The sequence below is a fragment of the Zosterops lateralis genome (genome assembly GCF_965231275.1).
Source record: "Zosterops lateralis genome assembly, chromosome: 1".
Taxonomy (NCBI): domain Eukaryota; kingdom Metazoa; phylum Chordata; class Aves; order Passeriformes; family Zosteropidae; genus Zosterops; species Zosterops lateralis.
Window position 1 is genome coordinate 87,630,581 of NC_139762.1, and position 17,355 is coordinate 87,647,935.

General features: G+C 37.6%; 1 protein-coding gene across 2 annotated transcripts in view; it reads right to left on the reverse strand.

Moving 5' to 3' along the window:
- The window catches only part of MOCOS (molybdenum cofactor sulfurase), a gene marked incomplete at its 5' end in the record, with an annotated part of 209,356 nt that overhangs the window by 178,779 nt on the left and 13,222 nt on the right, over positions 1 to 17,355 (reverse strand). For both annotated transcript variants that reach the window (XM_083860493.1, XM_083860494.1), the window contains 2 exons: positions 1,172 to 1,238; positions 3,798 to 3,887. In XM_083860493.1, the coding sequence (XP_083716619.1) occupies positions 1,172 to 1,238; positions 3,798 to 3,887 (157 nt within the window). The remainder of the gene's footprint in view (positions 1 to 1,171; positions 1,239 to 3,797; positions 3,888 to 17,355) is intronic.

The window sequence follows — 17,355 nt, forward strand, 5'->3', positions numbered from 1 at the left end:
TGTCTGCTTTCGAAGAGAGCTATTCCTCATGGGTAGTCTCTTTCATTTCATTTGGCCATACATTAACAAGTTGTCATCCTGCACAGCATTAAGAGACGGTTGGGATAGAAGCAAAAAGAAACGCTTTCCCCAGAAAGCTGGTGATGGGAAGAGGGAAACAGATTATAGCCAGCAGCAGCATCCAACTAGAAAACTTGGGGCTTTTACACTTCCATAAAAACGATCAGAGAAAATGCAGCAGAAAGGTATAAAACATTTTCTTCATTACAACTGTGAACTCCACAATGCTATTGATCTGAATTCTGTGATGTGTTTTGGAGAAATATTTACTTTTAAGGAAAAAGATAAAACAGGAATCCATTACATTCTTTACTTGCCTTAAGAGTATCATTAAAAGCAGGCAAATAAATTTAAAGCATCCATATTCTGTGATAAAAATGTATTTCATAAAATATAGATAGTTTTTTGAAATAAATCCTTAAAACTAATAACCAAGTGCCTAAGTTATATATTACTTCCTGATGTAAATCATGACAAATCAATGGCAAGAAGTGTACATTCAACACCCTCCATCCTGAACTTTCAAAGGAATACTTTATTTAGAGAATCAGTTCATTTTCTCATACCCATACCCAGAAGCCCCAACACTCAATTTTCCATTTTTCTTCCTACTCCTAAAAGTTATACTAAAACTGCTTTAAAAGGTATTTTATTACTCCAATGGAAGTAAGTACCTGCTATAAAACAACATACACATTCCCATAAGCTTTTTGTAAATTCTCACAAGCCATTATACCCTATTTAATTTTATCTGAATTTTAACCATGTTTTTGCACCTAGTCTCACCTTACTATCTTAACATACCATCTTTCTATTAATCACTTCTAAAATTCCAAATCCTGCATCTTAATTAAAACAGTGGACTTGTATTACAGCACTAAATTAACTACAGGACTTTGAGGATTTGGGCATCTGGGAGATAAAAAATTGATATGATACAAGACTTGATTGTCCAAATACTTTGTGTTTTAAAAGTGAGGTGTTTTCTTTAGGCATGACAGATGACCCTTAGAAAACAGTATCACATAAAAGTCGTCAAAACAGTGAAGGCCTAACCAAAACAAAAACTATCAAGTGCATCATACAACATCTGAAAAAAAGATAATTCTACCTGTATCGAACTTGCTCGATTGTGTCATATGTCAGCTTGCTGCTGATATTCTGACTATGAGGGTTGCCTAGGAGACAACAGAGATACAGAAATTAATCATTAATCACAATTTTGCTATTAAAAGTTCTCTTTTATCAAAGTATTAAACCAAGCGAGCCTAAAAGATGATAAAGATTGAATGCATACTTCATAGCAATTCCCTGAAGCCCCTCAGTCAAGAGAAGAGAGATACAACAGGGTAAAGCAATTATGACAGACCTAGAAACTTCAGCTGGATCTCTTACTAATACTTAGGCTGCTCTCCTAAAAAGAAAATGAAGCTGCATATGCACGAACATACTAGGAAAATTACAGACAGAATGTACACTCATAAACGTATGTGTGCAGTAGCTAAGAAGTAAAAGACAGAATCTGGAGATAACAGGCAATCACGACTGGACAGAAAAATTAATCCTTGGTTTTTTAGTGTCTGAAATTCAAATAATGCATTTTAATATAAATTTTATTGCAAAATTAGTAGCTACCTTAACCCAGCTCAGCACAAACATATGTAACAAATAAGACAGCATGATTTTATCTTTTTGAGCAAAGAAGATTACAGCAATATTCACCCAGGCACAGCACACTTTCCCATTAGCAAATACTTAGAGAACATGCCAAAACAGTTTGGAAAGGGAATAAGGAAAAAAATTGTTATACTAACACAGTTTTTGCAGTAGGCTCCAATATTAGCTACTCTTTTCAAAATTTAAGTTACCCTGCTGAAAGTTGTTGAGTGAAGGTGTTGAAAATAATAACTTTAGAGCTCAAACCCGAAACTAATATTTAGACTTTTCATGTCTGATGTTGCATTTCTGTAATTTCCAATTCAAATATTTTCAATTTAGAAGTGAGACTGTCTCTTACTCATATTACTTTCCCTCATTTGCACATGTAACAGCTAAACTGCAGTTCTTTGGGCCTGTGAGTTATCATGAAGTAAATAAAAAAGCTGCAAGTCAAATTCCTCCTTCATTCACATCTGTGTTTGTTAAATTAACTCTTCCTATACAGCATTTACTGTCCTTAGAGTATGAGATGTAACTGAAAAAAAAAAAATAAATAAAATTGACCATTGTGGAGCTCTTGTTATCATTTTAGATGAAAACACCAATAGAAATACACAATTTGTTCTCCTATAGCATTATAGGTACTATGCAAATCTGTTCCAAACTGGCAGTACTACTATTTCTATTCACAAGCACTCAATTGATTCACAAATTAATTTTTTTTCTGCCACAGATGGCACTTATTAAAAGAGTTGAGCCCAATGTTGTTTGAAATAACTAAGATCAGAGCGCATACATTTCACTTTACAATGTCTGTGGTGACAGAACATTAATTTTCGTATCACTGGCATGCACTTGAATAGGAGATCTTGAATGTAATCAAATTGATGTATTTTGTTATAACAGAAAAAAAGACTCTATCTCTACCAAGAATAACACTTATTTTATAGTGGAACTAAAATTTATGCCCTGGATCCCACCCTTGCCAGCATTCAGGAAAAAGAATAGGGAGAAATGACATAATGGCACATTGAAATGAACACTACCCAAAACTCTCAAGTGGTTTGCCCAGGTGATAAGCACATGCGTGCCGGTGCTGGAGTGAACAAGCATTTTCTTGTAAAGCAGTGGTACCTAGTTCCCAAGTGAGGAATCCCTTTGTTCCATGTATCAGGGAGCACAAGCAAGACACAAAACGAGCAAAAAGGACACATGACCCACAGATAGCAACACACCATAGGAAATTTGATTACTTCAATGAGACTACTCACAGCATATTTTTTTCTGGTTGAGCATGACTCACTCTAATGTAAATTGTCTCACACAGTAACAGTATTTCTTAAACAATGGATACTGCTGACTTTGTATAAAATCACACTCAGTGTGTGATTCTCAGCTAGATAATAACATTAGAAAGAAACTAAAGGTTTAGGTAGAGGATCTGAGGACTAAGTACTTACAGCTGTAATAGTTAAATGTCCACTCAGATATTATGCAATTCTGTAGATGCTTTTACTCACATTCCTCTGCACAGGATTGCTTTGGCAATACCTATCCTTTTTTCTAAGTAGGCACCAAAGTCTAATAACAATGATTCTGTGCCTAAATTCACTTGGGATCTTTGAGCTATGCTTTCTTCTGCATAAAACACTTATAAACTGAGTCACAGCATAAGCTCTTTGTGATGACTCTCTCTGAGAAGGAGGGTGGTCCTGGATTCTGGTCCTTGCATAAGAAACTGGGTTTACATTTTTGTGTGGAAAAAAACACACAGAATGAACAGTGCTTATAGCCAAAACATATTTCTTTATCCCAAGCCTGGTGCCTAACAGAGTCATGCAACAGAGCCATCCATGTTCGCTTTGATCTTTCTTCTTCACCGACAGGTCCTTTGGCCACCAAAACATGAAGTTAGGGGTGACACAAAGAGCCTATGCCTCCTTTGTAAAAGCGCTGCTCTTCCAACTACTCTATAGCAGTATTAAAGAACCTGCAGAAGGCCTCTTCCAATAAGCTCAGTTTTGAATGATTTGCATGGAGACTTGAGAGCAGTCACAGGAACATTGCTTTGCACTTACCATAAACGTTGTTTCTGAGGTCATCAGTAAAAGCTTTAAGTAGACTCTCTGGGAAAAGTGCCGAACCAGCATGATCAAGGTAAGTAATCCCTAAAATACAAATAAAATTACTAGTTTCAGTTTTTAAAAGACTTAATGCCATTTTCTCCCACAGATTACATTGTGAAGTGCACCATTCAAATACTCCTTTTCATTCACTAGCAGAAAATAATAATAAAAAAAGGATAAGACAATAGAAGGCAAACATTTTGATTACCTGAGTATAATTTTTAATTAAAACAATAGAGGTCCTTCCTTTCATGCTTAGATTCCAGCTTTGGAAGAGAAAAACCTTTCATTTGGCCTGTGCAAAACTGAATAAGCTGGTGTCTTCAGCCATAGCACCTTGCTACTTCTAGGCACTAGTTATTATGAAAACTATTATTACCACAATGCTAATAATTATTATTAACAGCAACACCAATAGTGATGCTGTCTCCTTGCTGACAGCTGACACAACTCTCTCAAGAACTGACAGGACCTAAATCATGTCTGAAGCCCAAACACAGGACTAGTATAAGTTTTAATGTATTTAATCATGTCTTCACCACTCTGCTGCACTTAACATTCAATTCATTTTTAAAATCTCTTTTATATTATTAAGCTATTGCAAAACTTTAAAATAAATGCTTATTGGAAATGAAGGCTTTTTTCATGTTTGGCCATTCTAGATTTCTTAATCTTTAGCAATTATTCTTTCATTTCTCCAGTGTGTTTCATGCTCTTTATTAGTTTTTTCATTTCACATACCTTAAGTATTTCAACCTATTTCAAATTTTAATAATGATGAATATGATTAAGATTAGAATTTATTAAGTATTTTATAAGGTCTTCCCTTTCCACATGGATTTAAAATTGAGTTAAGCTTTAAACGAGAAGCCTTGACACTTGGAAATATATAATATATATTATGTTACTGTAGCAGTGATCCAGTGGGTAAAGCTGTGAGGCAGTGCTAATAATAAAACCAATCCAGACATCCACCCCTTATTTTCAAAAGAGAAGAGTCCTCTCCTGCTTTAAGATTTCCAGACTTGCAGTGCCTAACAGAAGCAGAATTCTTAATGATGGCTTGAAATTAGTCAAGTGTTTTAAGGTGCTTCAAGGGGTAGAGCATGGACAAAACCAGGGTCAACTTATTAGATGTATAGATTTTAGAGGTTTTTACTTTTTTTGAAAAGAAGAATCCTAGGAGATTTCTTCCAAGCAATATGAAGCAGTATGCACAAGCATTCTGGGGTCAAAATGCACGTGGAGTTCTGTCCTGCTCAGTTCCCAATAGCTGCTCAGCTCTGCACAGGAATGCAGGGCTTTGGAGGAAGAGAGGTACACTGCTCACAGCAGTTCACAGCCAGACCCCTGCCCAGTGCTGTGGCACAGCTTCTGCCAGCAAGGGGACAGCAGCTCTCCCTCCAGCAGGACATAAGCCCACCATGGCCACCCCACGACGTGCAGCTTGTCACCAAAAGCTCGGGCAGGCCCTGTGAGATGGAGCTAAAGCCTGGAGCTGCAGCCATGACCTCCACCAGCTCCCACAGCACCAGTCAGGACAATAGGCAGCCCACAGCCACTGGCTACAGCTGGGAGAGGTGGGAAAGGCAGGATTAGGGCTGAGAATGGGAAGAGGCAGCCCGTAGCCAGACACAGGTGAAAGGACTGCTGTCCTGGAGGGAACCACCCTGGACAACCCTCCTCCAACAAAGCCTCCACAGAGGTGCCATTTGGCTCTGACAGGCACCAGGAACACAGCCAGGTGATGCTCCTCTGAGAGCAGCTGGACCTTTCCAGATGCAAGGATGGAGTTAGCACTTAAGTCATTACACAGACCTACAGCATGAGCAAAAACCAGGCAACCAGCTGAGGCTCCTCAAACAAAAACCATTCACTGACAAGGGACAGGCACTTCCTGTCCTGACCAACACTCCTGTGAGAGAATGTGGACTAAAAGACCTCTAGGTAAAGGGCCCTTAAGTGGTTTTTCAAATTTGATTTCTTATGTAGCTCATGATGAAGGACAATATAACAGTTCTGTGAAATAGAAGTATAAAAACCAGCTAGTCATTTTTTACAGTCCTCCTATGGGTATAATACTTTTAAAATCTGTGAGGAAGTTTGGCTGAGGAAGGAAAAATTATTAATTCTTAAACTTTTATTTTATATTTAATGCTGCTGTTTAATTGAAAACAGAGAACAGCATTTAATACTCTCTCCCACTGCCTCAAAAAAAGAAATAGGCTCTCTCATCTTTTGAGGCTGCACTGAAAAAATATCTTCATTGCTATTGCACTTTAATGATGTAGTTTTTATTAGCTGTCTTATTTCAACAAAATTGTAGTTTTAAAGAAAAGAAAAAAAAAGTGGTACATGTATAACACCACAGAAAAAACACATTAATAACTTTCATTGTGTTTTTCCCCTGGTTTAATAACATTTGCTATTTTATCTTTACTGAATGCACATTAAGCAAAGAGATTTGTCAATGTATAGAGAACAGTCCAGTTTCTGTTGTTTCACTGTGGTATTTAGTATACAGGCTGTCAGCACTATGAAATGATACTGTTTATGGGAAATAACAGGAGAAAGAAAATATAATATGATCAACCAAAAGAACATTAAAATGCAATATCCATCAGGATTTTGTTTCATTGCTCAGGGAAAACGTAAAATTAACTTTCAGTTTAATTTACATACTATTATGTTTGGAGTGTGTAACTGATTTCACTGGTCTAATAATACACCAACTATTTGATAAAATCATATTTCAGAAGTAGGGTTTTTTTAAATACAAATATCAAAAACCATTCAATGTGTTGGCATTAGTTATGGAGAGTTATTCAACCAGAGTATCGATTCATAAGCTCCAATATTCATATGCTAATATCCTTGCAGATTAATTTTATATGGAGAACTCTTAGGGAACCAATACAGGCCAGTCTGTCCTGCTGAAAAATTCTCAGCCCAACTCTCTGATCTCCTTATATGCTACAATTCATCTAACAAAGCATTTACTATCCCTGTGTGCTCTTGGCGCTTTGTAAAACTTCATGAGTGCACACCTACATACAGCCTCATAAGTGCCAGAGGACTATCCAGTTTAACTGAACATTAAAATCTCTTAAAAGAAAAAAGATAATTTGATTTAATTTGGAGCATTTCAATATTAGAGCAAGAACACTCAACTGCACAAAAGTCTGAGAACCTGCAAAACATACAAGGCAAAGAGAAATTACCAGATTAATCTTTCTGAGCCAAATATCTGCTTCTGTCAAAAGCACACTTGCTTAAAATGTGACTCCACCAGACGTAGAAGAAATTGAAAGATATCATTTGATGAACTGAAAGCTGAACAAGTCAGTTATATCTTTACTAAATCTTTTAGGAACTGCTAAGCTGTGTAGATGTCTACCACCCAGAGGACAGTCTAGCAGGGAAGCACAGAGAGACACCCTGGAGGCACTTCCTACAATGGCCTGGTGCCACACTGCACTAAGTCATTAAGCTGTCTCCTACTTCACAACACACACATAAACCCATGTGGAGTCACCCAGCTCCTCTCTGGCTAAACGATTACTACTTTGGTATTATGTAATATGTATTTGTAATGCTTGAAATTGTTCTTGGTACTACACATTTCAGAACTTTGTCTAAGTATCACTTCCAAAAATAATCAATCTACCTACACACCATCTGGACACTCTGTGTTCACCTTCTTAAGCTTTTGTTACTCTGCGATTCTACCACAGCCACCGGAACAAGCCAACCTGAGATTCACAGACTATTTCTCACAGCCTTGACACTTCAAAATTCCTGCACTCTAGCTGATTATAGGCTGCCAGTTATATTGCCAAAAGTCTCATAATAAAGAATGAAATGTGTAGTTACAAGGCAGCAACTCTACAGAGTCATGAATTTTTCTTGGTGGATATAATTGCAATTCAGTAGGATTATATACACAATATTACTTGGAAAGCAGATACAGAAAATGCCCTGGGGAGAGAATATATATCTTAAGTATGGCAATATTAACAAAACCAGTACGAAATAGATTATATAAAACAAGTTGAAGGCAAAATTAAACATCTGTCAAAAGATAAGTATCACATTTCCATATACCAAACCATAAGCAGGAGAAAAAACAAGTGACAAAATAAAGAGTAGTGGGCTCTTCAGAGGCTGTAGACAAGTGTGATATAATTTGGACACAGAGAGGTTTTAACAGGTAAGATCACATCAGATACCTCAGGTGCATAGAATCATAGAACAGTTTGGGTTGGAAGGGACCTTAAAGATCACCCAGTTCCAATCACCCTGCCATGAGCAGGGACACCTCCAAGCACTTATGCTTGAAGTCCCATCCAACCTGGTCTTGAGCTCCTTCAGGGATGTGCCAACCACAGCTCTCCCAGGCAATCTGTTCCAGTGCCTCACCACCCTCATAGTAAAGAATTTCTTCCTAATATATAACCTAAACCTACCCTCTTCCAGTTTAAAGCCATTCCCCCTTGTCCTGTTGTTACGGTGTGCATTTTGGGTTTCCCAAAATTCTGTATGCTTTTGTTAGTTGTTTTATAATGGTTTATCCTGATACTCCCATGCCCAACCCTCCTGTGGTGTTACCCCGGTGGAGGGTCTTGTCAATCACTCTGTCTGTCACCCTGTCTAAAAGCCAGGAAAGTTCTGGTGGAGATGATTTGGCAAGTTCTCAGGTTCCCTCCTTCTCTCATTGTTCTGTTAAGTGTCCCCTGTCCTGGGTCACACCCCCCACCTCATGGATTGGTTCTGGGTACTCCCCTGCTCTGTCCATGCCCCTTCTACTTAAACTGAAACCTGAAGCTCAGACTTCACTATTCTCCCTGGGGAGAATAAACCTGGTTGCTACCCACATGAAGAGCCCTTTCTTTCATGCTGTTTGCCACATTCCTGCTTGAGGTTCAGACCCACCAAACCTAAAAGGTACAAGGCTGTACCTTTCATATGCGGACCAGTGAGAGAGCCAGCTGGTAAAGCTGCGCCAGATACCTGCATATCCTGTCACTACATTGTCCCTCTTCATCTTTCTTGAAGGCTTCAAGTACTGGAAGGCTGCAATTGCATTACCCCAAAACCTACTCTTCTCCAGGGTGAACAATCCCGATTCTCTCAGCCTTTCCTCATGGGAGAGGTGCTCCATTCCTCTAATCACCTTGGTGCCTTGCTCTAGGTTGCTCCAACCTGCTCCATGTCCTTCCTGACCCCAGAGCGATGCAGCACTGCAGGTGGGTCTCAGCAGAGCAGAGCAGATGGGGAGAATCACCTCTCTCACCCTGCTGGCCATGCTGCTCTGGGTGCAGCCCAGGATACAGCTGGCCTTCTGGGCTGCCAGCACACATGGCCAGGTCACATCCAGCAACTGATTTAGTAATCTAAGTCAGATATCCTTTAGAGTCAGCTTCTTCTGTCCAGTCACTGTGTAAGACTTAGCTCCCCCAAGGGAGGCTCCTAAATTAAACAGCAAAAGTAGCTTTAATTATGTGATGTAGTACATATAGCCTTTCTAAAAGTGCCTGAAATTCCTGACACAAGGCATGATATGTCTACACACTGTATGGACAGACAGATAAAGATCATTATTATGCAAAACCATTAATGAAGTGCATTAAAAGAAAACAAAATCCTACTAATATGGCTTGAGATTTGCCTTTGCTGGATATTTTCTGGATTAAACATTTAATGAATATTTTTACTTTCACCTTCAGTTCCTTTTTGGCATGGATATAGACAAAAACTATCACATCCGAATACATTTTCTCAATAATAAAAACATGCCTCTCATCTAAACAGTCCTGTTCTGCTAGACAAGGTAATGTTTTATTTCCCTTGCTTAGGGCCAAGGAGCTCTTCAAAAGACCACAAAAGCCTACTGCTTGATGGACAAGGCCATAGACGCTCAAAGCCTGAATAGTTACTATGTAGTTAAAGGAGACACTGTTTCTCAGCGTGATCTGACTTACCTGCAGCAGGCCTGGTGCAGTAACGCAGCAGTCAGCCCACAGCCATGGGGCACATTCTGCCAGTGCACCAAATTCATCAATTCAAGTAATCACAGCTTTACCTGACTGCCAATGCTGCTCCACACTGGGCTGCAACCAACCCGGATAACAGCACCAATATTCTAAGGGCTGCTATCCAGTCACTGAGTTCCATGGAAAAAGTGTGTTTAATTAATGTATTTGAATGTTTAACTTGATGGACTCATTACAAAAAGCAAAGCATAAAGCGTGCAATTACATTTATCCATAATAAGTTCTCATTATTTTTCCATGTGCTATTGGCTTGCATTATTTGCTTTCACTGTGTTATTACCTACAGCAAAGTAGGCAGAATATCAAAACCCTTTACAGAGAATACCACACACTCTCTTTGCTTGCTGTACTCCTCAGCAGGGGTTATACCAACTCCACAAAAGCTCTTTAGGTGGGTGAGGTTATTCAGTGTCATTATGCACTGACATTGTTCATGTACATGAGTCCCTACTTGCAGCTTTCACCTTACAACTAACTAGTACTGAGGAAAAGGGGAGCACAAAACAAAGCAATGATTTCACATTTATTAAGAAATCACATCCAAGCCTATGTATTCTTCACAGCTACAGAAAAAAAATAAATAAAAACTGCATGCCATCAAATTTCATAATTTGGCAACTCCTGTGTTAAATGAGACTGCAGTAAAGGGATCAATCAGCAAGCCCTTTCATTCTTACAGGCCTGTCTGTAAGGTATAGCCTTACTCAGTGCACCACTGGGGCAGGATTAAATATCGACTGCACTCAGTGAGGTTATTTCCACAGACAGCTTTAATGGGCTGTGTGAGACTGGCTGAAGTCTTATTTGTGGGCAGGAACCAGAGGTACCCCAGCTTCATACAAATAACCTACTGCAGCCTGTCTCTCTGTCTTTGGATGAAATATACATCACAAGTGATTCATATTCATGCATGTCTTCAAACAATTGAAACTTGCTCAGACAGAAACCAGCATTCACACCTCCCTAGCAAAGATATGACCATCTTTCAGTCTCTTTCTTTTTTTCCCTTTTTCTCTGATGCAACTGATCAAATGAATGAAGAGTTGAAAGAATACATATTCCCCATTCTTCTATTACCAGAAAATGCTTTAGTTGGTTTTCCAGTAAATTTCACAGAAACATTCACGTTTGTGTAGGAAAGAGCCAGTTTTGGGTAAGAAAGAGAATTCCCACTTGAGATGAAAACACAATGGTAAAAAACAACGTTTAAGGAATCATAACAATTGTTTATAATAGCAGTCATTACTACATTCTAGTAGTATACTCTTACTCTTTTTTTCCTTCCTTTTCTTCCCATAAAACAGCCATAGACTTTTAAAAATATTTAAAACTGTCTTTTCTAGTCAGTTTTACTTCTTGCTCTGTGACCTGAAATACTGACCTTCATATAAAATCTAGGACAAAATAGTGACTCAATATTCTCACCAAAATATATAAAATGAATTGTGCAAAGTTTATAGAAAGCCTCTTAAATTATTTTATGTGTTTCCAAAAGCACTAGAAGATAAACTAAGTTCAATACAAAAACCAAAGAGTCTTACCCTTTTCTTCATCCTTTTCCCTTAAAACTAATTTCATTACAGAAATAATTTTTTTATGAGCTTCTGGCAGCTGGAGCCTTGGATTGAACTTATAACCACGGCAATAATTAAACACCTATATGAGAACTGGTACACACAGTGAACACTCAATGACAGAGAGCAAAAATAAATTATCCCTACTGTTGAGGCTCTGCAGAAGTACTTCCCAGCCATCATTCCTTCCCAATGACAAGTGCACATTAATGCCTTGTTTGGTGAATGTACCAGTACTTGTCTCTGCTGCTTTTTCTGGCAAAGAAGCAAGGCTGCTATTGCAAACCAGTGGTAAAGTTATTCTCCAGTGGAAGTTCTTCATACAAGGTTCCCCACTGACATTTAGTGCCCTCGATTTCCTTGTACCATCCAGCAAAAAGTCCAAGAACAAATAGTGAAGATCAAGTTCAGGGACGTAAGAATAAGTGAAGCATAAATTTCAGTTCAGCATTAATCTGATCTTTCAGGGAAAATATGTAAAACCAAATGATCATATTACCAAGAGGAACTGTGCATAAATTCAAAGGCTGTGGAATGAAGAAAGTGAGTGAGGACTTCAGCAAAAAAACACACTCATAAGGTGAGAGGTCTACAAAGTTTCTCCTGGCCCAGAGTGGGCAGTCCTTTGCTACAACACTCACCAGCTAAGCTATCTCCATATTAAAAACAAGCAGGTTGTTCAGTATTTGCTTAAAGCAGAACAGCACTTTAAAACTGTGTCTTCCTAGTAAGAAACTACATCTCAACCTCTAGACTGTTTTTCCATGATCAGTGCATTCTCCTATCTCCCATGTCAGCTGTTTTGTTTTAATATTTATCTTCAGCCACTCAGCTTTAACAAGTATTTTTCCTTTGACAACCCAGTAGCATCTCTCCACCAGCTCTGGTTAAAACTGCCATGTTTCTTTGTTCCTAATAAATGGTAATTCCAACAACTCATTTCAATCCCAGTCATGCCTCTTCCAGCTGGAAGCTCTTTCTCTGGGATCAAGAGGGGGTTGAAGAGCAGGAGTTGGGGAGCAAAACAGGCATTTCAGAAGATGATCTCAGAATTTTGGAAACCTAGAGCAAGTGTCCCTAACTTTACTGGAAAAATACCTCATTAGACCAACACATCCAGATATCTTGAGTTACACTCCTAATTGTTATTCCTCACCTGATTTACACTCCTAAATTTTGTACTGTAGTCAGAAAAAAACAACCAGCATTATTAAACCGGGGAAAAGTTCAAATGCTTGAAATGCCCTTACATAATGCTTGACCAAGATTTCCTGTATCTCCTTTTCACCAGTGAGCAGCCGCCAGCAAAAAGGAAAACCACAAACATGACACAGCAACAATGGTGTGTAAAAACGTTAAGTGTAGGAGTTTCAGTATCACTACTGAGTAAACACTTAAGACTTAAATACAAACAGTTTACTTTTAATGAAGCAGAGAAAATACTGAGATTTCATTAGGGAGATGGTAAACACGCATAAAAAACAATGTATAAGCTTTTCTTCCGCATACGTATTGGGTTAATCTAGACATTTTTCAACCATAAAACCTTTTAGCTCCAAGTTCCCACAGATTATCTCCTACTGTATAGTAATTCAATCCAAACTGCTGTCTCAGGTGAAACTATTTAACTATGAACAGATCAAACAGATCAACCTAAAAAAAAAAGATTATACTCAATTGCTTTATCTCTACTGAAGTTCATTCACCACATTAGGTATGCAGATATCAGTAACAGAACTCATCAAATAACCTTGTTTCTTATTTAGGGATTTTTTTTTTTTTTTTAGTAAGAATTGTTTGTAATTTTTTTACGAGTGACTGTATCTTCCTGACACCTCCACAAATTTGTAATACTTCAGTCCAAAAAGCATCTCCTAATATGAAAATCAAATTGCTTCCACTCAAAACAAACAAACAAACAAACAAACAAACAGACTCCAAAAACTAACAGACACAAGTTTCTGTAAATAAAATTTAACAGGTATGCTCTATTACTACCTTATTACACTCGATCTAAATTAGTTTCCACGGGTTATTTTCTATTTGTTAAGGGTATTCCCAAGAATAGATTCAAATGCTCAACAATCATTTTCAGAAATGTTCTAGGAATGGAAAAAAATATTTATCAAAAAATACTGTTATAGGAAATCAAAGGTTTTAATTCTGAAACAGTTTGACAACTGTAGAGATTTGTTAACTAGTTCTGACAAAAATACCAGGTTCCTAATAAGTAGGTCTGGATACAGTAGTATGTGAGAGAAATCCTACTTAACAAATCGGTTTTAAGTACAAATAACATCAGCTTCCAGATACTCAATTTTTTTAAAGTTCCCTGATGTCCATATTAAAGCTTTCTGAAAGAAAACTAAAAATCTCTTGAGTTATTGGCACAAACACATCATTTACAACCATCTTCCTTAAAGGTTGTGACACAACTTTTGGAAGTTTGGTGATTACCTTGAATCTGACTTTGGGCAGCAACAATCCACTGTTGGACATCGCCATAAAGCTGTTTAGAAGGAGGAGTTTGTGGCTCTTTAAGAGACGTTACCTTGCACGGAGTACAGATACTGTACCTTCAGAGGATAGGCTCTCTGAACTCAAAGGGCTGCAGCCCAACAAAAAAAGTCTTTTCCGAAGTCCAGTGACTTCGAAAGGAACCCATGCAGAGTCTGATTGCATTTCTGCTGTGCTATGATGAATAAATTGTAGTTCTGCCAAAGCAGAACTTTGCCTTCAGGTCACAGAGACCTCAACTCTGCAAAGAGAAGCAAATTCCACTCAAACATAAGAACACATGTCAAGGTATCCAGAGCCTTTGAAGTAATTATGAGGCTCTGCTGAACTCTCAGTTAAACCATTAACAAATACACTATAACCAGCACTTCTTAAACATACTGCACTAACCACCTTTCTGGTTCCAGGTCAAGTTAAAGAGCTAAGTTACAACCTTCACAGAAGCTTAAATGACCTTTGAAACCAGTGAAATTTTCCTGTCTTTAATTAAAAGCATTGGGCTGCTCATAGACCTGTATCTTCATCTGGCATCTACAGAACATTTTCAGTCTCTGGTGTGCATGCACTCTCTAAAAGTCCAGCTATCAGTTTTGAAAGTGAAACACTTGAAATAACCCATAGACAAGAGGAGTAGGAGTGATGTAACAACAGGCAAAAGTAATAGAATCTCAAAATCACATAAGTCAATTTACTAGAGTCAGTTAGATCAAATGAAGAACTGCTCCAGAGGTGTGTTTAAGGCATCCAGGTGATTCTCTGTTTCTTCCTAGCACATATTGTACACCTTTATTTACAAATATGCATAAATGTGCCTGTGTATGTAGTGCTGAGATGGGTATATGAATATATGTACATAAGTATCCCCTTTAGAGGATAATAAGTGTTTTCATGTTGCTTCTCATAGCAGAACATAAGGAAAAGCAGATGTGAACCTGACGACTCTCTTCCCTTACAGCTCTTTTCCACTTTCTCTTCTCTAGCACTTCTCAAATTGTACATTTTAAACTTTTTTGGCAAAGTCATAACCTAGGAGCCATCACATCTGCTCTCAATTAAAATTAACAGCTACAGAATATCATCAACACTCAACAGAAACAAAACCAACTTTCAGTAACAATACACACCACAGTTACCAGTGAATATCTTTGCAGAGAGCCAGGAACACTTCTAATTTGAATAAATTTGCATCCACTATAGAATTCCAGCACTGGGGACTGAGTTCCAATCCCGCTCAGCTCAATGCAAGTCTACTCAGTCAACTATTCCTTTTCATCTTTGTTTATCAAAATGCTCTATGTTTAATTTAAAGTAGTATTTGGGGCACCTGTGAAGTTAGTCCAATTTAAGTTAGTACCAAGAGATATAAATATCTGAGCATCATAAAAACCCACTAACAATCTGACACTACTGATATAAATATACAGAATTTCATTTTTGGGAGCAACCTTACATTGGATTCCTTTGGCTACAAAAACGAGTTTCACAGTTCTTCATTTCTTTTTGGTTTTTTTTAACAGACCCAGCAGTAAAGCAATTATTACGTCATCTCGGTTTTATAAGCATACACCTGTGCTTCACTAGATCATAGTATAATTTCTCTCAATCAAAGGGCTTCTTTCAATACTAATAACTTTAGAAATTAAATAGAATTATAATTTCATCATAAATTATTCAAAGTACTAAATACAAACGGCCTCATTAACACTAGACTAGCTTTGAAAATGAGTAAAATATTATGCATAGAAAAACAAATATTCCAGTTTCTCTAATCTCTGAGCTCTGAGCTTAAATTCACAACCCTGCCCCAACACCAGTTACTGCACTTTGCCTCAAAGCATCTAAGAGAACATGATGTAAAAATCAATGTCTTCCCCACAAGTGGTATAATACTTGAATAAATGAAAAGACCAGACACAATGTTCATACAACATATTTTTCTCAATTTCTGACACCAGGTATTTGAAAATGCTACCTAGATAAAATTCCTCATGGCATACACTGCTTCCAGAAGTGACTATAGGACTGGATTCCAAGTAGTGCGCATATGAATTGCAATTCCCTATATGGAGCCTCCTCCATAAGTAGCAAAGCCATACAGAAGTGCTAGAGCTGCTGGAATTCCTTAGCCAGACCAAAGGCTGCTCTTTCTCTACAGACCACTTGTACAGATGCTGTACAAAGCAGATGGCTGAACACCTTCATCTTTACATGGGCAGAGGATGTCTGGTGACACATGAAGAGTTACACAAGCAAAGAAATTCAGGAACCGATTCCGTAACACAAAGTGAGGATGGAGAGGCATTTTAAGTGAAGTGAGCATTATTTATGACAATGAGTTATCTAATTAATAATGAACAGTATTACCACAATTGGAAAAGTAATAGTAGTTTGGTATTATTTCAAAGCTAACTTATGCACTGTTAATTTTCAAATACATCCTCAGACTTGCTATAACTAGAGGTAACATCTCAGTACTATTCTGAGCTTCTGTAATGAGTTTATGAGTTTATTTTATATCCTCAAAATTTCTACTTTTTGTTAAATTTGTGCTTGCAGATATTTTATAATTGTATTTCCCCAAGGCAAGTATGTTTAAGGCAACAAAAGCACATTTGGTCCCCATAACTTCCATTCTAAAGCTATTTATTTGTCATTAACATTAAATAACTTGTAATTATGCTTATTTTTAGCAAAACTGCATGAACATTTTTCACCAAAAAAACACCCAGGATATGAAAAAATGAAAAACCTAAACACATCAACACCACATTCTAAAATGGTGAGTAAAGGTGGAGCACAGAAAGGCGAAGATATGGCTCAGGGCTTTGGAAACGGCAAGGGAAAGAATCAGACCTCTAAGTAAAGGAACAACAAAATCAAACTGGTTAAATAAAAATTTTAATTTTAATATTAGTATGTTAGCATGCCCTCATTTGTGTCCTTAGTTACAGCTACCTCAAGAAGGTTCCAATTTCCACAGAACTGTAAGATCACAACTTTTGTAAATCTGGTTCACTAAGATATCTCAATCTAGCCAAAACATTTCAAATTAGACTATTAAAAATTCAAACAAGTAATGGGAAAAAAACTACGCATCACAACACCCTGAAACAATGATAACTCAAAGAATGCATCTAACTCAGTGCATACAACAATTGATTCTACATGTTTCATTCCAGATCTATTTACATCCAAAAACTCCTCTCCTAACTTGTACCATAAATTCTGGAATGCAAATGATCCATCCCTATTTTGTCATATAATCACCACCATAACAAAATTAATGGCTTCCCAATAGTAAACCAAGAATGAGCCCAGGCAATCAGATGCATAGAATGCTGATTGATTCATGTGAGATAACTGCAT